This window comes from Emydura macquarii, unplaced genomic scaffold (assembly GCF_026122565.2).
Source record: "Emydura macquarii macquarii isolate MOO-44397 ecotype Brisbane River unplaced genomic scaffold, CSIRO-AGI_Emac_v2 contig_1253, whole genome shotgun sequence".
Lineage (NCBI taxonomy): Eukaryota > Metazoa > Chordata > Testudines > Chelidae > Emydura > Emydura macquarii.
Window position 1 is genome coordinate 9,977,960 of NW_027131390.1, and position 23,117 is coordinate 10,001,076.

The following is a 23,117-nucleotide window of genomic DNA, read 5'->3' on the forward strand; positions in this document are numbered from 1 at the left end:
CTGTGGCTTGTTAGTCATTCACTTTAACGTTCTGGGAGTATCCCAGAATCCAAAATTAGTTCATATGCTTGATCATTATATACTATTTTTAAAATGTGTTGTACTTTCTGTGCATGACTTTAATTAAAATGCTCTATGTACAGAAGAACCTCACCTCACCAAAATGCATTTAATTGTTGAAGCATAATTTGAAATTATACAGTGTTTGGAGCAGGGACAACAGGGCAATGGAGAGTATACTGTTACTCCTCCATCCACTGGTCTGGCACTCTGAAATATACTGAAATAGAGTTAGGAGCTTGAAATTGGCAGGTGTCAAATTACAGTATTCCTCCCCACTGTCAACATTTGTTAGTCTGTGAACTTCACTGTCTGAACTGTCCCCGCCTCATTCACACATTGCATTAGTACAGGTTAATGAAATTTTGCTGTAGACTTGACTGCTGCAGTATCTTATCTTGTGTGTGGGGGGGAGAGGCGGAGCGTGGCCTTGTGTGCTTGCTAAACTGTAAGGTTCAGTAATGTGAAATGGATCTCTACCAATAGGGCAGGTTAGAGATTTTTCTGTAAATGCAAAAAAGGAGATGCAGCTAGGTAAAAAATGCCCTTGAAGATGTGTTATATATTGTTTTAGAGATGTTCCCTTAGAGAATATCCCATTTTTTAAAAATGGCAGTGTTAGACTAGCATCTATCTCTTAGCTAGGCTTTATTGAATGATAGTGTTACATATATGAAATTCTTGAAAGCACTTAGGTCCTGAAAACACTTGTTCAAAATACATTTTTGATGGCCTTAAAGAGAAATATATGAATACTGTTTAAACTATCTGATAAGGCGACCAAGCCCTCCTTCATATGTCTCCAGGGCCTGACCATTTTTATAGATGAACAGTTGCACATCTGAATTAAAATTAATGGTAAATTCCAGCAAAATTGAATTCTTCTCTGTAATCTGATCAGCAAAAGATCTTACTGTGTTCTTAAAGAGTTTTTATAATGTCATTAGTGTGTGTTTGTGTACTTGTTTTTGGGTTGTGTTCATGTGGGGTGTAATTAAATGTTCTCACCACTTAGTCAATGTAAAGTAGTAATCATTGCTAAGCACTCTAAATATTTATTTTTGTTTTTGTAGCCCTACAGGCTCCCATGTTGAATGGTGTAAACAACTCATAGCTGCTACCATTTCTAGTCAGATTTCAGGTTCTGTGCCATCAGACAGTGTATCCAGAGATTACAGGGTAAGTGACATTTATCGTTTGAGGAATACAAAATTTATTGTTCAGTTGGTTGAAATGGCTGGGCAGGAAACTTCTTGCTACTTTGATTTATCTGCATGGCAAACAATTGAGTGGGTCCTTCACCATTTGAGAGTCAACGTCAGTTCATAGCCAATAGAGAGATGCAAAGATTTTCTTTGTGTTTTATCTCTCATTTGGAGTAAGGTCACTCAGTTCTACAGAACAAAAGGTAGATGGAGAAAAGAAAGGAAACTTCAAAGGTGATATTTTGCAGTCGTGGTGTGATTTTCTTCTTTCCTATTGATTTTTACCTAGAGATTTTCTGGAAATTAGGTTATTTTTTTAATTATAGGAATGAAACATTTGTTTCTTAGTTAGGAATCTTGTCTGTGCACCATGCACTCGGGCGAAAGAATTCAGCTATGTGGATTTCACAAAAATTAAATATAATTACCCTTAGTAAATGTGAAATGAGCATATCTCACCAATACAAAAGGAATGTTTACCTATTTTTACTTTTCTTTCTTTGTTTTGATGTGACAGTTTCACTATCTGTGGTATGGTCCATTATAAATCAGAACAGACTTTCTCTTGTTTGTTTTCTCTTCCAACAACATAGATGTCATTGATTCAATGACTGTGCAATGTCTTTGCTTTGATTGGAATCTTTGGGTTTTTTCTTCCTCCTCTTTCATGCTCCCATCTGTTTCCCTACATCTGCAAGAGCAGTGTGTATTAAATCTCCCTTGCATTGCAAACTGACACAAGTGTTAACTCTCTTTCCAGCCAGCATCAAAGTCCAAAGTTGCTGTTAAGCACAGGTCTTCCATGTACTATATATCCTCTCTCTTCCCTGGAATTAAAACAAAATCTTGTGTTCTGGATGCAGAGTGTCCAAATAAAGATTGTATTTTGTTTGCTTTAAAGTGGAGTTAATCTACCAATGCTTTCTGGGTTTAAAAGGGCTTGAACACTCTCTACAAACAGCATATTCCCTTAACTTCTGGGACAGAGGGTCAAACTCAGCCTGAGTTTGAAGATGGAGCCACTAAATGTATTTGATCTTACTCTATTTAAAACTTCACCTCACAGAGTTTGTCACTATATTGGCACAGTCAGCAACTTGTACGCAGAAAAAAGCTTAGCTCTTCTATAGTCTGGCAGCTGAATTGCAAATGCTCACTCTGGGTCAAGGCTGATGTCTTTGATAAAGCATTGTGGGAAACCTTGCATTACAGCTGTCTATGTTGTATTTGCCCTGTAGATCAAGGACTTCATTTCAGCAGAATCCAAGTCTGTAAGTTTAGTGTTCAATTCACCATTTGAGTTGTTATGAATTTCTTCAGAGCAGAGACAGCTTTTTATTCTGAATAGTTTGGTTCTCTATTCCAAACTGATCTTGCACATTACTTAAGAGGAAAAAAATGTTGAGGTCTAATGAGCAGCATTTAACTGTAGCTTATTCTCTGTCTCTTACAAATAAAAAAGGTAAAGCTTTCTGTGCTCAGAATCCTAGTTGTTTATAAATTATATTTCATGTCTATGAAATGATAGAATGATTTATACTCTCGCATTTGCAAATCACATTGCAAAGTTTCTAATCATAAAATATTATTTATCTACCCTGAGTAATAATGCACAGTTGTTTTTTAAAAGCTAAGAAGCTGTTATATGGTGTTTTCTAGTGCTGCTTTGAGAAAAGGTCTCCTTTGCATTTTAACCTCTCCTTCAGATGCTTAATTCTACTGGCATATTGCCTCCTGACTGTCATGGAACATGCAAGGTTTTACATATTTCCAGAAAGTCATTTGGCTAGTGCATAGACAATACGTTTTAAATGTCAGGTTTTTGTTTTTTTTAAAGTGGGTGAATTTAACGTGTGTGTAAGTGAGAAACTTTTTAGTAGCATCAAGTAAAATCAAGAGCAACTGGGCAGATGCTGTGCAAACTTTTTTATACAGTTGTCAAAGCAGTCAAGTCTTTAATTGCAACCTTCCTATTCTGGTCTTGGGTAAATCACGCCAAAGAGCACTAATTTTTTTATGGCTTTATTTGAGGATGAAGTGAGGCCACCACGCTTGCTTTCTCCTGTGATCCAGGTAAAGTATCCAGAGATACCTCGCCCTTTTCATCATGTTTTGATACTCATGTACCATTTTGAAAATGGACACAGTACCTTATAACAAATGGCAAGTTAATTAAGTTTAGGCAATAGAATATATATTCACTATTGTGCATTTATCCAATAAATTTAACTTATATTTATACTGTAGGTTGCATTGGTTGTGAAGTACTCATTCAAGTTGATCAGCTGGAATGTGCATGTAAAACTGTTCAACGTGCTAAATGAAAAGGTTGTTAGAGAGGGGTAAATGGCAGACAAAAGAGAATCCATCTGATTATGATATAATACTTAGTGCCTATAAAGCTTTTTCCATCCATTACAGTGCTTTTTGAAGGGGGGTGAGCCATATCCTCCTCTTACTCATCAGGAAGCCAAGATGTAGAATGGCTAGATGACTTGCACAAGGTCACAAAGTCAGCAAAGGAAAGCCAGTCTCTTAACTCACGGGCCAGTGCCCTCTCCACTGGACCAAACTGCATTCAGTGCCTTTTAAAATCTCGATTTGTATTTATAGAAAATAACAAAGGATGGTCTAGATAATGCTTGGTCTTGCCATAACTGCAGGGGACTGGACTAGATCACCTTGCAAGGTCCCTTCCAGTCCTATAATTCTAACACATCAAAGAAACAATATAGATAGCTGACTTCTAAACTTGAGTTCAGAGTTGTTTGCTTGCACACAAGGTAGTCAATCTGTTTTCCCAATTTGTGGGCAGATTTTGATTATACAAATTGAAAGGCAGTTTTTGAAAATGTGCCCCTAAGTTTTTGGTTTAAATTGCTAGTACAAAAAACTGAGATTTAAAGCAGGAATATAGTCCTGAATTGCCAGAACTCTGTCTTCAAGGCTGAACAAATCTGAGCAAGAGAGAGCGAACACACTTCCTTCTGAATTTCTTTCAGACTTGCTAATGAAAGTTCAGAATAAGCTTTGAGAGGGACACTTGCTCTTCATGATTAGTTAAAAAATACAGAGTTTTGGGCCATTGTTGATGAGGGTTGCTCAGAATACCATTTGCCTTCAATCCAAAAGTAAGCAATTGCTAGATCTAGTTGATCATGAAGTGCTGTTGAGTCATCTGTGGGAGTGAATGCGATAGCCTTGCATTGTTTATGTTCAGACCATATGGGTAGGGTCCAATGGATTATGATTCTCTCTCTTCCTGTGGGCTCTTGTGTCAGGGGTCTCAATTCAAAGGCTCTCTTCTGTCATTCCTTCTGATCAACGTGTGTGTGAGGTCACTAGGGACAACTGAGAGCCGATTTCTCCCTTTTGATTGAATCTGGATCTTTTAGCCTGTTTGCTTTCCAGTGTCTGGCCTACTTAGCTGTGAATGACAGCTAATTAGCTGGCTTAAGCTCAGTCCAAAAAACCAAAGGCAAAGTTGTTGGAAAAGCATCTCTGGGAATAAGTGCGGGGGTGAGGGGAGGATTATTACTGTATCCTTCCTTGAGGGGCTGTTCTATCTTGGTCTCCTCGATATGCATGCTCAGGAGTCTCTTTGCTACTGAATTCATAGGTAACAGGATGCTGCAAAGTGCATTCTGCCCTAGCTAAAACTTCTGAGTCACTCTGAGGCAGACCTCACCACAGTTATCTGTGGCTTGGTCACTCTGGTCTGGGCTGTTTTAAAGTGCTGTACCCTTGGAAACTTCTGAGAAGTTTCAGCTAGGGTGGAATTTGTCTGCCTAACTCTTTAGCCAGGCAGATTTGAATACATAACTCCTGTTTTCTTGGAGTTCAGATGGCTTCCCGTCAGCTTGTGAAGTTCATATTGAATGATTATCTATTTTTCTGTTTCTTAAAATGTCTGTTGATACGTCCCTGAATCTATAAAAGCAAAAGTAACACAGTTAATAAAAAAAATCCTGCGTGTCATGGCTGCCTCTCTTCTGTGCTCCATGGTAGGAATTTTCACTCCATCACTAAGCTTTTGCAAAAATACAAAAGTTAGAAGGAAACAATATTGTGTTGCAAAGGGGAATGTGAAAATTGGAGAATGTTGCTTGCTTTTTCTTATTAGACTTGTACTAATGTGCCCTACACAAGCAGCACATTTGATTTTGGAGGCAATCTAACTCTCTAAATTCATGTGTCTTATGGAAATTTCACCTGACTGAAGACCTAATGATAAAGTGGTGGCCTTGAATGAGGTTTTCTATATCAGTGGAAAGCACTTAGATGATAGTAGTTTGCCTAGAGAGTTTTGGAAGTAAGGTAGGGAGAAATTAGAACTACCCGTGCTCTGATGTTTGACTCAAAAGTATAGAGCCACTTTTCGTCATAGCTAAACGGTTCCATTTTTCACTAGTATGTTGTCACTGGATAAAAAGATGCCAGAGTTTTAAAAGTGCAATGCAATGGGAACAGCTGTGTTGTGCACTTTGGAAAATCTTGCTGCTGATTTAAGTACCTAAATGGGAGCTGAGCTCTTCTGAAAATCTGATATGCTACCTGATACCATTTCTGTCACAAAGCAACATTTGAGTGCACATTTTGTTGGATAACATTTTGTATTTTAACTAACAGGTGTACAGGAGGCCTGATATACGGGTAAGAATACACTTGGCTATTGGCAAAACGGCCTCCTACCTGTTTGTCTTTTGTGCTGTGTTAAGAGCTTGGTGTGTCTAGTGTTCTTTTTTACGTCATTAATGGTTTTTATGAATCAATTGGACCATTTTGCTATGCAGCTCAACAGCTTGTTTGCCATAGAAATGCTTTATATACATTGCAATCTTTTCATGAGCAGTAAAAGCCAATGTGTGAGAGAGCAGTATATTTAAGTTATGTTACAAATGTGCAGTACAAACTTCAGTTTTATTACATTGATTCTGACAAAATGGATGCTCACAACTGATGCTTACATGGTTTGGACTACAGAGCACTGTATTAGCGAGTTTAATGTTTTATCTATGCTAAAGAATTTCAATAGTAGCTTATGGAAAAACAGTAAGTCTTTGTTTATCCAATTAAATAAGATTTCAGTTCATGCTTGCACTTGTGTATGTTTTACCTTAATTGCTACAGCCCTAGAGCAAAATTGAAAGTTGGGATTGAAGTTAGACACAAATGCAATGACCCACATCTTTTTTATGATAATTTTAAAGACTGGGTCTTATCCAATGTTCATTAAGAATATAAAAAATGTGTTCATGGCTTTTTCTTCCCTCTCACTTTGGAACATTAATCGATTGAGAAGAGAGAGGGTTAATAGTCCAACTTTATTCTCTAAATATTTTTAACCATGTCACTCAAACAAATGTTTGTCATTTATAAAAGGGAATCAGTTAAGCCTTTTCCTTTGGTTCGAGACTAATCAATTGTTTCCACATCTGAAAGCTACTTGGACTTATATAATAATTGTAATATACAAAGGTCAATATTTTCAAAGGCAAGTAAGTCTAGCAGTAATTGGAATGAAATAACACAAAAAATGTGTTAAAATAATAAAACTTGATTGTTTTCCTTTGGTTTTTCATCTTTATCAGTAAATGTTTAAGGATGAGAAACCATCTTCAGTGCCTCTGCATACTTTATCATCTGTAATTTGTCAGTTTAGAATTCAGTTGCCTTTCTTCCAGTTTTTCCTTTTCCTGGGATCCCGCCATCCACCTTTCTTTGGACTTTAAATATAGAAACAGTCTTCAGCCATTTCTGTGGCCTAACCTTTAAATAATTACCATATTCACTTTAATAAGGTCTAAATGTTAGGAATTCTTTATCATTTGAAAGTGTGGCTGTTTCACTGTAACTTTTTTAGAAGCATGTAAAATCAACTGAACCTATGTTTTCTTAAAAAGTAACCCCTAACGTTAATTTGTTTTCTTTTGGTGTTTCATAGAAGTGATAAAAATTTGATTTTTCAAAGCAGATGTAAACTTAAGATGTCTTGTTTTCAGACTCAGTACAAGAAGTGTTACCTGTTAAATGAGAAGTTTTTGCATTTGTGAACTGGGACTGTTCTGGAATGTAATCCAACTGTGGGAAAGATGAAAGTAATAAAAGAAAAACTTCATATGACCCAGTAATCTTTTGCATTCCTGCCTGTAACACACAGCGATCTTTTTATGATTATTGAAAGGATTTAATTTATATAGTAAGAGAGATCTCAATATGATACAAAAATTGCAAGTACATAGAGATGTGAACCTTCTGGCTGTTATGCTATTAGGAGTAATTTGGGTACGTTTTTAATATAATTTTTTTACAGCAACATTTGAGTTGTTGGAAAAATGTATTGAACCATAAACACAAACATTTAAAATGTGATTTACACAATACAGTATTTCTTTAATTTATCTGAATACTAATGGATATGGAAAATATATACATTTTTTCTTCAAAAGACTGCATGAATTTTCCCTTTATGCTATTATAGCATACGATACTCTATTTCTTCTATTTTTAAGCATGTGGCATAATTATATTCTGCATTTTCTCTGCTATAAGATTGCTTGTTTTAAAAAGACAGTACATACTTTGTGTTCTTGGATACCTGCATTGACTCTTTTTGTAAGACTGCAAATAAATATTCCATTCTGTGTTGTGCCAAATGGTTTAAATAGCTGGGTCCAATAGCTATGAATAGTTTATGCAAGGAGTGGAAGGTGTTGAATAAATAGGCTGATGTTAAAGTATCTACTGTCTCTTTAAAAAGTATGATTCTCTTCTTTCACCTATTATCTGCATGTTTTTTCCCTATTACTCCTCTTTTGCCCTACTGCTGTCTCATGCAATACAGGAGATTCAGGATGAACACAGTGGCTATCATTCTGAAGCAGAAGCTGATCAGGTGGCAAGTTTTACTCATCTTTTGTTCATTAATTGTTTAGTAAATTACTGTATGATAGCCCATCTACAGTATGTAGAAATCATCCATTGTTAGGTTCTGGGAAGCTGTAGAGAATTTTAGAATATTATAAGTATTGTTCCCTTTTACCCCCTAACTCCTATAATTAAAAACAATCTAACTACACCCAAAAAATTAAACACAACCGTCTACCCCACACAGGCTTTTTAACCCCAAAAGGGAGAAGTGCCAGAGACAGCATGAAAATCACTATGGACTTTGCAATTGCTATTGATTTGGCATTGAAGGTGCTCAGATACTGCAGTGATGGGTGACAGTATAAAATCTTAAGATAGATAAATATAAATGTCTGCATTGATTCAGGAGCTCTTTTTTTTGGATACAGGGTTTTTAAAAGTTTATCGTACTTTAATTTAATAGCATTAATGGGTAGCTATAAAAAAAATTGTTTTCTAATACTACATTTTTATGGCACTGAGCAAATAGCATGCATAAGAAGAATCTAAAATGATGACAACATTACCTCCCAAAAGCTTAGATGAGTAGTTTCTTTAGGAGGGAAAAAAGACTTCTGCTGAAAATAAACTTTGATTCTAAATGTTTCTAGAAAATGAGCTGTGAGAAAATAACTTGGACAATAATATAATTGAAATATTCAAATAGAATTCCAAATAATTGAAACTTCAAATAGAATTGAAAGGAAAGCCCCCTCTTAAAATGTAGAATTTCTGATAAATTAAAAGCAAAATACAATGCGTAACTGCTAAAACAATAAAACTTAGTTTTTGGCATACCATATTGTGTGAAATAGTGTGTTGAAGTTCTGATAAAGAATTGGTTAAAAATTCCTAGTCTAATCTGCATGCCATTTATAGTGTAAAATTACTCCCTAATTTATTAAGCTTTTCTGCAGTTTTTCTGCACTTGAAGAAAAAAGTGGCCATGTGTGAGATTCGGTAGGTGAAGTGCCTTTGTAGTAAATTACAAGAATCTTTTCACTTTCATTCAAAAGATGTTTATGGGACTTCTGTGCACTTAATACAGAAAACATTGTGCATATTGGTATGTCTAAAAATGTTTGGTTATCTGGAAATATTAATGTTGTTCCTACTCTTCTGTATTTATATTTTATATTGGATATATGCATTGTATAACACATTCTTTAATGAAGAGTACGTAAATTATTATTTATCAGGGGCTGAAGTAAATTACATACTTCCAATTTATGCACCTTTTATTTGCTCTTGAATTCGAGCTTATCTATCATTATGTTACATCTGGTTGAGATGCAGTGCTCTTTTTCAGAGAAAAATGTGTCAGGAATTTTTAAAATATAATTCGACATGTCAGTCAGGACATGCATTTCCTAATGAAATTATTACATCTTTGAATTAAACATACCATATTGATTTTAAACCAGGTTTATTTTGATATCATTTTTCAAATAAAAAATTATGTTTCTGACAATGAAGGAGGGAGTTGTATTATGTCTGGTGCAGGAAGGAATCACCATTTGCCCAGGCAGAGCTTTTGTGACTGTATAAGAGGTCATGAAACATAAATTATAACACTGTGCTTGGGCCTCAATCTAGCACCTTCAAGCACATGAGTAGTTCCATTGACTTCCAGGCTACACCTTGTTCTGTGGTAGAGCTTTAGATGCCAAACTCTGCTAGGTTCAGAGAAGATAGAAACAAAAAACCTATATAAATTTATGCTTAGAAAACAATTTTTGCGAAAGGTCTGTGTTTAAAGAAAGAAAGAAAACCCCTGATAATCTTATTTCCTTCCCTGCAAGTCAGAAATATGTTACAAGTGATGAGTATTGATGTATGTTTTTATATTCTGTGACACTAAGCCACTGTTTATACCATTCTAATGTAAGATATTTTAACTTTTACATCAAACACTTAAAATGGAAATTTTAAACTCTCACCAAAACATCCTGAGTGTTATCAGTTCCTTATGTGGTGATTAAAAATCTTGTAAACCCTTAGGTTCTCCACTAAAATCTTCTTCAGAACATTGCAAACATCAGCAGAAAACTAAAGGCCCTTGGTTGCAGCATTTAAGGACGAAGCCACTCACCTGAGTATTAGCTTTAAAATCAGGCGCTTAATTTAGGTTGACCAGTTATTGAAACGCTTTAGAAAACAATGTGACATCAAACTATAATCTGAATTTTTGGTTCTCTCATCTCTATAAAACACCTCTGTCTGATTAAGTGATATTTACAACAATGGTAACTTGTCAAGTAGGATATGGTAGAATGTTTCTGACTGTGAATTTTTTTGACATAATAATGTGGTTTGATCTTTTTAATGTTAAATAAATTAAACTTCTTTCATATAATTCTCTTTGATATTAAAATATCTAAAATTTAATTTAATGTGTTAAGAAATAAAGAATATAAATGCTTTTATATAAACACTTTAAAACATTCTTGAATAGATGATAACCTAAAAACACAAACTTTCTCTGTGAAAGATTAAGCCTAATTTTTTTTACCTAATTTTGGGCTGATGGTATTGCTCACGTTTTTGTGCGCTATATATGTAGCTAGCATATTAAACTAATCATTGTGTAAGTGCTTTGTTACTAATATTCAAATGTCTGCATAATACTTTGTTAGCTACAATATCAAGTCCTGTTTTCTAATGCAGCATTGTTTAACACAGTTGTGCTTTGGAAAAAGGATACACATTCTCATGCTCCCATAACCTCTTAGCAAAAGCACTTTGCAGCAAAATGTATCGATGGTGTGCAGATGGAATGTGAGATTTACTCATGGCTTTGGATTTCTGCCAGGTACTGAGGGATGGAAACAAGCTGGCACAGTTGGAAGAGGCACCACTTTTTCCTGGAGAATCAATCAAAGCGATTGGTATGTGTAGTGAAGTTAAATCATTACTTTATGAATAAAGATAAAATCAAATGGTTTCCTTGTGGGTTTTGTTCTTATATTTTATAATTTCCACCTTGAATTATAAAATTTTCTTAGTCATTCAAACCCAAATGCCAGTCTGGAAGTAAATCAGTTCAGTGCAAATTGATCTGTGTGGTATTTTATTTCAACAAGCATCTGATCAACATAGACAAGTTAGCAAGGTTGGAGGGGTAAAGGGGGGGGGGGGAATGGTGCATCTGCTCAAAATTTGCCCATAGGTCATAAATTCATTCCCTAGTTTCAAGCACTTCAGGATTTTGCCAGGAAAGAAAATGTTGTGCTTACCGTCCCATTTTAATTAGATCTTTTTCAGTCAAAACGACCTGCTATGGAAAGTTGTGTGGTGGAATTAGTATGTGAGTAAATGTTTTCTAGAGACCACGAAAAGAATGGAGATTGTAACCCAGTCTGTAGAGGCAAAAGACACACAGCAGCTCATTCTTCTATCAAGGTCTCTAATTGGATACATTCTTAATGCCAGATTTTTTAAACTGCTCCCCTTTTTTGCATGTCTACAACCTGTAATTACCTGCGGAAATCTGATAACTGTATATAAACCTACTCTGTTTAAGTATATGCAAAACAGAAGGCCTTAGGGTTAGTTTTTGTGAAGTAAAATAGTTTGAATTTGGGGTATTTTATTTCTTTAATGCAAGTGGTGCAGTTATGTGAAACCAGGTTACTAAGCGGTCACTGTTTATTCTACTGAAATGTAGAAATTATTTTAAAAAAGGTAGGCTGTGAATTATAATATGCAAAACCCAGATTTGGAAGTAATCTTTGCCCAGACACATTACTTGAGCAACTCACTTGAGCTTTAGTTTTAGGATGACTCTTGTTTGCCACATGAGCCTTCCCATCTGACTAATGTAAGCTGCAACAAGAGCAAAGAATTCTGTTCACTGTTGTTGTGATTATCAGAAAAAGGGAGATAAATATGGGACAACCTAGTGTTTTTGCAAAATGAAGACTTTGGGACTCCTCGAATTCCGATTTGAAGTAGGTAAAGTGTGGACAGAACTCTCACATGGATGGGTTTCCAGGATAAATGGCTATTATTCCAAGCCACTCTGGTTTTCTTAAATGTAAGACACAAAAAACTGGCAATTTTAGAAAGGCAAAAGGCCTTTCATGTTGCATCAAATATTTGTGCGCCATTTCTTGAACTCTCCACAAAAACATTCTGTATGATATGGCTCCAATAAGAAACAATGCTTGATGTACTAAATCCTCACCATAAGCCAGCCTAAGAGAATGGTGATGTCACATCTTGCTTAGGACCAAGGAATTTGATCGTTCTCTTTGTAAGGTACCTTTTTAAAAATGCAGAGGACTTTTTCTTTCAAATCAAAATTTGAAGGGTCAATTGTTGTGGCTTTGAAATAATTTCACATGAAACGTAAGTATCAAAGATCTCTGGTTAGTTGAAACTGTAGGAGGTTTCATGTATAAAATGTTTGTTTTTCTATAAATAGCTTCTTGTACCACAAATATCTACAATAACAAAATGAAGCTTTCATTTGTCTTTTTCCAGCTAAAGATGTCATGTATATCTGTCCATTTATGGGAGCAGTTAGTGGTACCCTGACAGTGACGGACTTCAAAATGTATTTCAAAAATGTTGAGAGGGTGAGACTTTAAGATTTCTGTGCATATTTCTTCCAGCTAGAATCTCTTCTTGCTAAAGTATGTTTTCAGAAGATGACAAATTTAGTTTAAGTTAAATGTAAAGTTCCACAGCAGTCAGTTCAAAAGGAACTATAAAAGGCTAGTAGAACACACAATTTGACATGAATTGTACTAGATTACATATAGTTCCCATTGTAATTAAAAATGTTTTCATCTTTTTTTTAATCCAAATTCCAGGATCCACATTTTGTTCTTGATGTTCCCCTTGGAGTAATAAGTCGAGTTGAAAAGATTGGTGTGCAGAGCCATGGAGACAACTCTTGTGGCATAGAAATTGTTTGCAAGGTACAGAATTAATTCCTAGCAAATGTAGTGGATCCTTATGTTAAGGATGCTTAAGTGCATTAATTTCATTTTTGTCTCGAGGGGGACCTGCAACCACAATACTTGTGTTATTGTCCTATCTTATCCCATAAGCATGCTGGGTTTGGTTGGATGAGAAACCTGCAAGAAATATCTAGGTTATGTAGAAAGTATAGTTACTGACTTAGTAAGTGGCATTTATTCCTCTCAGTATTGGTCTAATGCTATGCTGGGGCACTAGGGAGTAGAGCTGGGCAAAAAACTAACTTGTTAGTTTGCTGACAGGTCCAAAAGAAATTCATTCAGGTTGAACTGGATTCATAACTTGTTTAAAAACAAATAACTACCACACCACCATTATGGGGGGAGAGAGGATTTTGCAAAAGTCTAGGTTCACAAAATGGCCGGAGGAGGTGGTGGTCTTATAACTTTTAGCCCAGTGGTTAAGGTATTTACCTGGGATGTTGGAGTCATGGGTTTAGTTTCCTTCTCTGCCTGAGCAGGAGAAGGGATTTGAAGTTGGGTCTCCCACATTGCAGGAATGTGTCCTGGCCACTGGACTATGGGAAATTCTGGACTGGGTCTTTCTCAGTCTCTTCTGTTGAAGCCATTCCTGTGCATGTACATGACTAGCCATTGAAGCTGGAACTTGAACATGGATCTTCCACATCTTATGTTAGTGCCTTAACTACCAGGCTATAGAGTTATTCTCCCTCTCGTTCTCTGGCCAAATGACGATTCATTGTTGTTATGAATTGCCAGTAAGAGTGACAATGAATCATCATTTGGCCAGAGCGAGAGAGTGAGAATGGCACCATAGCACGGTAGTTATGGTACTCGTCTAGGATTTGGAAGACCCAGGTTCAATTCCCAGCTCCAATAATTATTTATACGCAATAGAAGAGGAGGAGAGATTCAGACTAGACTTTCCCCCCATACACCACCACCACCTCTTCCAGCTGTTTTATGAATGATACCTAAATCCTGAAAAAAACTCTTTTTGGCTAAAAGTATTTGGTAGATCACTGTAAAATTCATACAGTTTTGGGTTGACTTCAACTTCATTTTTTTTTTTTGGAAAATAAAATTTTTGCGTGGAAAATTTCACCCAGTTCTATTTGGGGGTATTGTCCTGCTAGAGCTCTAATTTTCAGTCAGATTGAGCAGAGCCCTGATCACTTTTCATTAGGCTGTGTGTGTTAACCCCAAGCTTCCTGGCCAGATTCCTTCATGAATAATTACATTCTCCATATCTAAGTTGCATTTCATTTCTTATTGTGAACTGTTATGTTGCTGGGCACTGTTAAACACTTCTGCATTTCACCCCATGGGTGAATTATAGGGTATAATGTGTGCTTCAGCGGCATACTGAGGCCTTCCTGATGCTCCCAATTATCTCATTTTAGAACAGAATTTTGTAAATGACTACGAGGTTTAGAAAATGTGACTTGGCTTAATGTCAGTAGCCAGTGCTTGGTTTCAGTTTTGGTTGTAACTGCTTCTATTTTTTTTTTTAATTTAACAAAGTGTAAGAGAGTTTGACCTGTTTTCTGACAGGATATGAGAAACTTGCGGCTTGCCTATAAACAGGAAGAACAGAGCAGATTGGAGATATTTGAAAACCTTGTAACGCAGGCATTTCCTCTTTCTAATGGACTGGTAAGTACTACATTGAGGAGAGGACTGCCTCAGATTGGAGCTGGGATTGGAATAGATGACCTTCTTGGGTCCCTTTCGACCCTAATCTTCTATGATCTATTTGTCTTCTCCTTCTTGGAAGTGTAGGGAAAAAAGCAAATATATTAAACTGTTGATTCTCGATATCATGGTACATTCAGATTACTCTGGCTTGACTTCTTTATTTCAGTAATTTACAAAATGCAGAGCCAGGTGCTACGCTCAGTGAAAATGGTGTCTTTATTGGTTTCAGGATAGGGCCCTCCATTTTATATAGAAGAAGGCAACTTTTTTTTCCAAAGAGGTTTGTGGTAGGTTGTTAGGTTTTTTCCAAATAGCCCTGACATTGTTGGTTGTGCCTATTAGTGCTGATGGAGGTCAGGGTTTGTTGGGTTTGTCTGTGATAGATAATTAGGGAATTCCAGAATGAAGGATAAAGGAGTTAGGTTCCTAAGTCCCAGTTTTGGGACCATTGTGATGCACAAAACTCTCACTGCACCCTGTAGGTGCCTAAACTCATTCAGTCCCTAGGCGCCTATTTTTCTGCTTCTGGGCATACGTACTGCTGCCTCCCTCTGGACAGCAAGAGGCTTATTTGTCTCCTAAGCCCCAGACGTTCACAAACCTGAGAAGATAGCTGTTTGGCCATCTGAGTCATATGTGAGACCTGATCCAGTAGGTACCCTCTGTGCATGCCTACCTCATGCACAGGCTCCTGAGGTGAATTCAGACAAAACAGCTGGGGGGTGGGGCAAAGAGGAACTCCCTCAGAACTTTTAGCCCAGTGGTTAAAGTACTTACCTGGGATGTGGGAGATCCTCGGTTCAAGTCCTCCCCTCTGTCTGAGCGGGAAAAGGGATTTGAACAGGGATCTGCCGCCACCTCAGGTCAGTGCTCTAACTGTTGGGCTATGGGTTATTCTCAGTCTCTCCTGTTGAAGCTGTTGAGCTCTGGATAAACAGTCAGTCATTTGGGCCAGAGAGAGCAAGCATGCACAAGCTTGAGAATTACTCCATAGCCAGGTCATTAGAGCACTCACCCAGGAGGTGGGAGACCCAGGATCCAGACTCTCTGCTCCAATGACTCTTTAATTATTTATCCAGAGTGGAACAGATTCAATGGGAGTGACTGATGGAGCGCCACATCAAAATACTCCATAGCCCAATTGTCCCCAACCCTCAGGGCTTCTTGCAAACTTTGACGAGAGCTCCTGGCTGTGACTTGCTAGCAGAGATAGGTGCTTCCCTGCAGCCTGGACTTAGGCGCATATCTCTGTGAGAGGAACACACGCCTCTCTGGTTGGCTTCTTCCATTGACTAGCTTAGGTAGCTGCCTGCCTAGCATGCTGGCTTTTGTGAATTGCAACCTAAAGGTACATCTACACTGCAATAAAAAACCCATGGCACAAAGTCTCTGAGCCTGGGCAATTGACTCGGAGTCACAAGGCTTGGGCTGTGGGGCTAAAAATGTCAGTGTAGACACTGGCTGGAGCCCAAGGTCTGAGATTCACCCTCTTTACTGGGCTCCAGGCCAAGCCTGAATGTCTACACTGCAATTTCAGCTCCACAGCCAAAGCCTCTTGAACCCAAGTCAGCTGACATGGGTCAGCCGCAGTCATGCTGCAGGTCTTTCATTGCAGACATACTTTCATTCGTTCTATAAGGAGCCTGGTTGCCTAACTCAGGCTTTGTTAATTGCAGTGATGTTTAGGGGCCCAAAAGTTTGGTGCTATGATGCTTAGCGTCACAGTGCCTAACTCCTCTTAAAAAAAACCCCACAAAAACAACGAGAGTCCTGTTGCACTTTAAAGACTAACAAATTTCTGCAGGCATAAGCTTTCGAGGGCTGCAGCCTACTTGGTCAGATGCAAGCTGATATGGGTTGCAGCCCACGAAAGCTTATGCCTGCAGAAATATGTTCGTCTTTAAAGTGCTACAGGACTCTCGTTTGTTTGCTGTATACAGACTAACACAGCCACCCCTCTGGAACTTAACTCCTCTTAGGCATCCAGACCAAAGTGCTTTCCTGAATTCACCTTCCAGAAAACTCAACAACAACTAGGCACAAGTTTCCTTTTAAACTTTAGATATAGTATACAATTTCAGTGTAATCCAGTGGGTAGGGTACTGGACTGAGAGTCGGGGGACTTGAATTCTATTCCTGGCTCTGCTGCTGACCCATGTGACCATGGGCAAGTCATTTTTACCTCTTTTTCCTTTGTGTCTCTTGTCAATTTAGATAGCAATCTCTTTGGGGAAGGGACTGTCTCTTCTTTTGTGTTTGAACAATACCTAGCACAATGAAGCCCAGTCTGGACTGGGGCCTCATGGCATTACTGTAAAACAAATGTTGGATATAAGATTTTTGTCTTTTGAAAACTACTTGCATCAGCATTTGTGGCTTTCATTTTCAGAGCTCACTATATTTACAGCCTTTCTAGTTTATTAAATGGCTAAATACTACATAACAATTTGTTTTTATGTTGTTGCTTTCAGCCGCTTTTTGCATTCACCTATAAAGAAAAATTTCCTGTTATTGGATGGAAAGTTTATGATCCAGTGGCAGAATATAAGCGGCAGGTAGGTTATACACTTTTTTATTTTATTTTGATAGTCTTCTGAACCTAATTTAACATTTTTAGAAACGTTCACAGACAATTTGCAAACCTGAGTACCTAAACTTACTCTTTTAAATCCATATTTATATATCTAAATGCAAGTCACCTGATTTTCAGTAGTGGTAGGCACCCACAAATCCGACTGAAATCAAGTCAAGATTACTTGAGCAAGTCTCTCTGCGTTTATATAGGGTCCTAAATCCATATTTGGAGTCTTAATTTTAAGCACCCAGTTCTGAAAAATGTTTGTTTGCTCATTTAAAAACAAGTATGAACAACAGTTACACAAAGGAGTCATTTTAGTTTGATCTCCTTAATTCATCAACTTCTTAGTATAAAATCATTTCTTTGTATTTCAATGTAAGGCCCATTTTTTAAAATATTTTTTTTTAGTGCAAACTCATCCAAATGACTGTTGATTTTTAAATTATCTATAGGCTTTAGGGTTTCATACTACCCCATATCTTTAACCAAAATATTGAAAAATGCTGCTTCTCTCATAACCTTTGAAGCACTGTGCAGAACAATGTGGGTACAGTTTTCTTTAAAAATACGTACTGGATCATTCTTTTTTTTTTTTTTTTTTTTTTGGAGTCACTATACAACACTGACATGTAAAGATCTAACTTTTTAAAAATTGGATGCATGTTTTGCCCCTGCTCAGGGTTTGCCCAATGAGAGTTGGAAAATATCCAAAATTAACAGCACCTATGAACTGTGTGATACATATCCTGCTATCCTTGTTGTGCCAACCAGCGTGAAGGATGATGATCTCTTAAAAGTGGCAGCATTTAGAGCAAAAGGCAGAATTCCAGTAAGTAAGGCTTCTAGAGTTCATTATGAATTCTCTCTGTATTGGTAATGTAGCTTCCTGAAGAAGAAAAAATGTATTTGTAATGCATCTTATAAGAGATGATCCGAAATGCTTGTAGGGTTTTTAAAGGCTTCTGAGCTATCCAGCTCTCTTCTGCAAGGGAGATCATATAAAATGTAAAGAAAGACATTTACCAGATTTGGAGCTAGAGGAAATTAAAAAAAAAAAAAAGACAGTTATTCCAGGGTGAATGTAATTGCCCGGTCGCTAACTGCTGTGTAATAAACTTGAGTTCAAAGACAGTGTCCGACACCAGTGGGGACCTGAAAGTGTCAGGTTGTGCTCCCGTTTCTCTGATGATGAGTGACGTTTGTGATGGGATGGAAGGTGTGTTGTATCACTCGAACACCACATAGTGGGCTTCTTGAGAATGGCAGTGTGTATCTGGAAGAGACTGTCCTACTCAGATGCTCATATGGAGAGATGTAAATACAGCCATATTATATATGGGGAAGGTAAACTTAGAGAGGAAATGGCAACTCAGGAAGGGGAAAGAAAGTGAGGTACATAAGGTATGAGTCATCTTGCAGTAGTTCCTGCTTGGGGCAGGAAGGAACAAGATGTGTCTGTGCTTGATTGCATAGATCTTCTTGCGGAAGTAGTTTTCCTTTCTCCCTACCAGAAGTAAAGTACCCTCTTCCTGTACTTAAGCCCATAGAAAGTATGTAGAAAGTAAAATTTGTCTGTTTTTGAATGCTACAGAGAATGAAGTCATACTTGTTTAAATCTACTTCATGTTTCATGCTGATCAAATTTGGGAAAAGTGATGCCACGTCTTTTACAGTATGGTATTAATCTGCTATTTTCTCATCATCCCACTTTTGAATGTATATGGTATGAATTATTCTTATTGAAACTTACATTCTCCCTCTCACTGGGAAGCTGTACCACGGGGTTAGTATGACTGACCAGTTGCACTGAGGAATGTCAATTTGATGCTGGTGCACTATTCTGAAACTAACTTGTTTTTAAACCCAGGTGTTATCCTGGATTCACCCTGAGAGCCAGGCAACCATAATGCGCTGCAGCCAGCCACAGGTAGGCCTGAATGACAAACGTTGCAAAGAAGATGAAAAATACTTACAAACAATAATGGATGCCAATGCTCAGTCGCACAAGCTTATCGTCTTTGATGCCAGACAAAACAGTGTTGCTGATACAAACAAGGTAGGTTATCATAATTGTTAAAATGGAGGTTAATTTGCCCATTTACTGAGAAATAAACTTTATTTTTATATTTTCTATAAAAGTTCACGTCTCGTAATAAAGTATTATCTGTGGAAATATTTTGATAGTATCAAATCATTCTATCAGCATTAACTAATTCTTGAGTGATTGCTCTCCCCAGTTTAAAAGTTAGATGGAGACTGAGGCAGAGAGACTGACTTGCTTGTAGCCACAACCATTGCCAGAATGTGTCAGTTCCTAGCTCTTCATCCTGTACTGTAAGAGCATCCATCTGTCGCGATAGTGACCAGTTGTGGAAATACTGTAATGGCTTTTGACATGGACCAATTGAGTCTATTACAGTTTGACGTCCAAGTTTTAGCCAGTTTTGCAAGTAGAAGAAAGCTGTAGGAAATAGAGATGTGCTAGTAATGATTGTGCGTGGAAAGAATGGGAAAAAGCCTAAATGGAGTCCCCAGATCTATTTCTTATGTATACAGCACCAATTACTGAAGGAATTGTGCACTGAAATAGTGTACTTAGTCCAAAGTAACCTCTTTGCTTGCTCTCACCTTTTTAATAAAATCATTTTCTCATCATTGGTTATTTAATAGTTTGTTGCAAAAAGTTGGGTTTTGTGCTGGGCTCTGATGGTAGTCAGACTTGAACACCTTCTGATCTCCAGTAGAGTATTCCCTAGCCTAAGCTTCGTTACCAGTTGTGCCTTTCCCACAGCCCTCAGTAGTCTTGCCCTTGGGGACTTTTACTTACTCTGTCCCTGCTGACAATGTTGTGGTCTTGGTGTGTGTGATAGGCAGGCAGTCTTGCTTCTGATTCACATCCAGAATCAGAAGAGGCCAACTTTTTGGTTCCAGTTTGGATGCTGCTGAAATCTTGTCAGAAAAGCTGTTCTCATGAGATTTCAGGTGACCGTACTAAATTTTGTGAGAGCAGCTGATCCTGAGAAATTTCCACCATTCATGAGGTGAGATGTAAATGGAGTGGAACTGAAGAGTTCCTTGAGTGGAGGATAAGAAGTTCCTGCTTGATGTAGGATGGGATTTGAAACCAGAGATGTGGACTTGTAGGGGGTGGAATGGTTGTAGTAGTGGGAAAGGAAGATGAGTTTGGCCGCAACATTTTGGATGGTTCAGCAAAGGTAAAAAGTAGGATTCAGGTAGGCCAGAAAAAATTGGTTGCAATAATCATTCTAGATGGAAGAACACCAACGTGTGAATGAGGGTTTTGGCAATAAGGGTGGAGAAAAAGGATAGATTTTGAAGATGTAACATGAATGTATCATTCAAAAATTAGTTAAGGTTCATTCAAGAGGTAAGAATGGTCATAGTTGGTTAGACCAGTGGTCCATCTAGCCCAGTATCCTATCTTCCAACAGTGGCCAATGCCAAATGCATCAGAGGGAATGAACAGAACAGGCAATCATCCAGTGATCCATCGCCTGACATCCACTCCCAGAAGTAGTTAAATATCAGTTTTTATTTTTCTTAAAATGTGTTTTCATATTTTCTAAAATAACCGCCTCTAAAAATCTCTAGAAAGCAAAAATAACCCCCAGAACCTTATCATAAACTCCTGTACTCTGTAAAATTTTAAATGACAGGCGAAAGGTGGAGGATATGAAAGTGAAAGTGCCTATCCAAATGCTGAACTGGTCTTTTTGGAAATACATAACATACATGTGATGAGAGAATCATTGCGGAAGCTGAAAGAAATAGTTTATCCTATGATTGATGAGGCACGGTGGTTGTCCAATGTGGATTCAACACACTGGTTGGAATACATAAGGGTAAGACACAATAGATGTTAAAGACATTGCATGCTTTTTGCTTTTTAAAGCAATGTATTCACTTGAATTTCAATAGACTGCACTAGAAATCCTTCGTCTTTGTTTATCATGTCTTTGGTCAGGATAATCTTAAAAAGTAACTGTGTTTACAAGTTTTATTTAGAAAACAATATTTCCGATTAGATAGAATATAAATTTATGCCATCTTACATATTATGTATTTCATACTGTAGGTATTAGGATGTAATGAGTTAAATTCTGGTAGTGCAGGATCACATTCAGCTCTGGACAACACTTAGTTTTCTTGAGAGAGTGAATATTGGCCAGGATACCAGCATTATCTCTGGTTTTTGGAAAAATGCCATGGGAAATTCAAATTCCACTCGGACAACTACCAGAGGGACCTCATTTTTAAACATGTAGCCCTCATCATCCTTCTACCCAATTAATGAAGCATTTGTGAACATGCATATTTCAGTGGGCCTGAAATGGGTAGGGGATTGGCCCTTATTACCCTATGGATTACTTTCTGGGTTTATTATTTACAGTGCAGTAAAGTAAGTCAGTCAATAGCACGTTTAATTTTATGATTTGTTTTATTAACCTCTAAGAAGCTTTAGAATGGATGATTTATCTCTTGCTTTCCCTCCGTTTTGGTGATAAATATTGATGTAATGGCATATAATGTGGAATTTGCTTTGTACAGCTTAAAATCAAGTGTGACTCATGCAAAGCATTTTTGGGTTGTGCAAAAAATTATCAGTTTAGCTCTGATAATTCAGTTTAACTGCTACAGAAGAACCAGCAGAGGGAGCAAAAATGTAAAATAAATATTTGCTATTTTGGGGGAGAGCTTAACTTTCATGTTTTAGTTTAAAATCTTCCATTCCTATAAAACTACTAAATATTCGTAATCCAAAAACCTTTTTCCATCCAAACTTTATGAATTTAGGGCTTAAGTTGGACTGTCTATTTAAAAAAGAATTTGCTCTCTCCCAGTAACTTAGTGTGAGCTCTCTGCTAAAACAAGGTGGCAGGATTGGACCCTGATATCTCAGTTTCATAGTTAAATTTAAAATAGCACCCTGAGAATTTTCAGACTGGTGAAGATGATGGTGTCGGCTGACAAATATTTAGATCTATTAAAATAAAATTCTGTCTGAATACCGCTTGTGGATGATGATTACAATTTTTCAGCTTATTTGGTGCTGGTAGCTCAAACTGCATCTTAACTTTAAAAGACTTTGGTTATGTTTACATGTGAAATGCCACAGTGGCACAGCTGCGGCAGTTCAGTGTAGACACTGAGCGCTTTAATGAAGATGCTCTTACGCCAATGGGAGAGCTTCTCTGGTTGCTGTAGTTAAGCAACCTATGCAAGAGGTGGTAGCTATGTCAATGGGAAAAGCTCCCCCTTCGACATAGCGTTGTCTATACCAGCGGTTAGGTTGGTATAACTACCTTGCTCCAGGGGTTTGGATTTTTCACATGGTTTGTAGTGGAGACCTGGCCTCACTATAGCAACAGGAGGAGTTCTTCCATCTCTGTAGTTAATCCACCTCCTTGAGAGGCAGTAGCTAGGTCAATTGAACAATTCCTCAGTCAACCTAGCCCTGTCTACACTGGGGGTTGGGTCGGCATAGCTATGTCTCTTAGGAGATGTGGATTTTTCACACCCCTTGGTGATTTAGCTATGCTGATGCACGTTTTCCATGCAGACCAGCCCTTTGTGGTGTTTAGCTTCCACAATGATAGGTAAGTTAGAAATATCTGAAAGAGATGTTAACAAAAAAGTGTTTTATGGAAAAAATAATTTTTAGTTTTTTAACATTTTTTTTTAACAAATGAACCATATCCA

General features: G+C 37.4%; 1 protein-coding gene across 8 annotated transcripts in view; it reads left to right on the forward strand.

Annotated features, from left to right (window-relative positions):
- MTMR1 (myotubularin related protein 1) overlaps positions 1-23,117 on the forward strand; it is a 49,820-nt gene that overhangs the window by 4,384 nt on the left and 22,319 nt on the right. For 3 of the 8 annotated variants that reach the window (XM_067548129.1, XM_067548121.1, XM_067548127.1), the window contains exons 2-13: positions 1,134-1,239; positions 3,297-3,338; positions 5,895-5,918; positions 8,110-8,160; positions 10,987-11,062; positions 12,660-12,754; positions 12,992-13,099; positions 14,675-14,776; positions 17,290-17,373; positions 18,076-18,225; positions 19,264-19,452; positions 21,074-21,259. In XM_067548129.1, coding sequence (XP_067404230.1) covers positions 1,134-1,239; positions 3,297-3,338; positions 5,895-5,918; positions 8,110-8,160; positions 10,987-11,062; positions 12,660-12,754; positions 12,992-13,099; positions 14,675-14,776; positions 17,290-17,373; positions 18,076-18,225; positions 19,264-19,452; positions 21,074-21,259 — 1,213 coding nt within the window. The remainder of the gene's footprint in view (positions 1-1,133; positions 1,240-3,296; positions 3,339-5,894; positions 5,919-8,109; positions 8,161-10,986; positions 11,063-12,659; positions 12,755-12,991; positions 13,100-14,674; positions 14,777-17,289; positions 17,374-18,075; positions 18,226-19,263; positions 19,453-21,073; positions 21,260-23,117) is intronic. The other 5 variants (XM_067548123.1, XM_067548122.1, XM_067548125.1 and 2 more) reach the window with 5 other exon arrangements.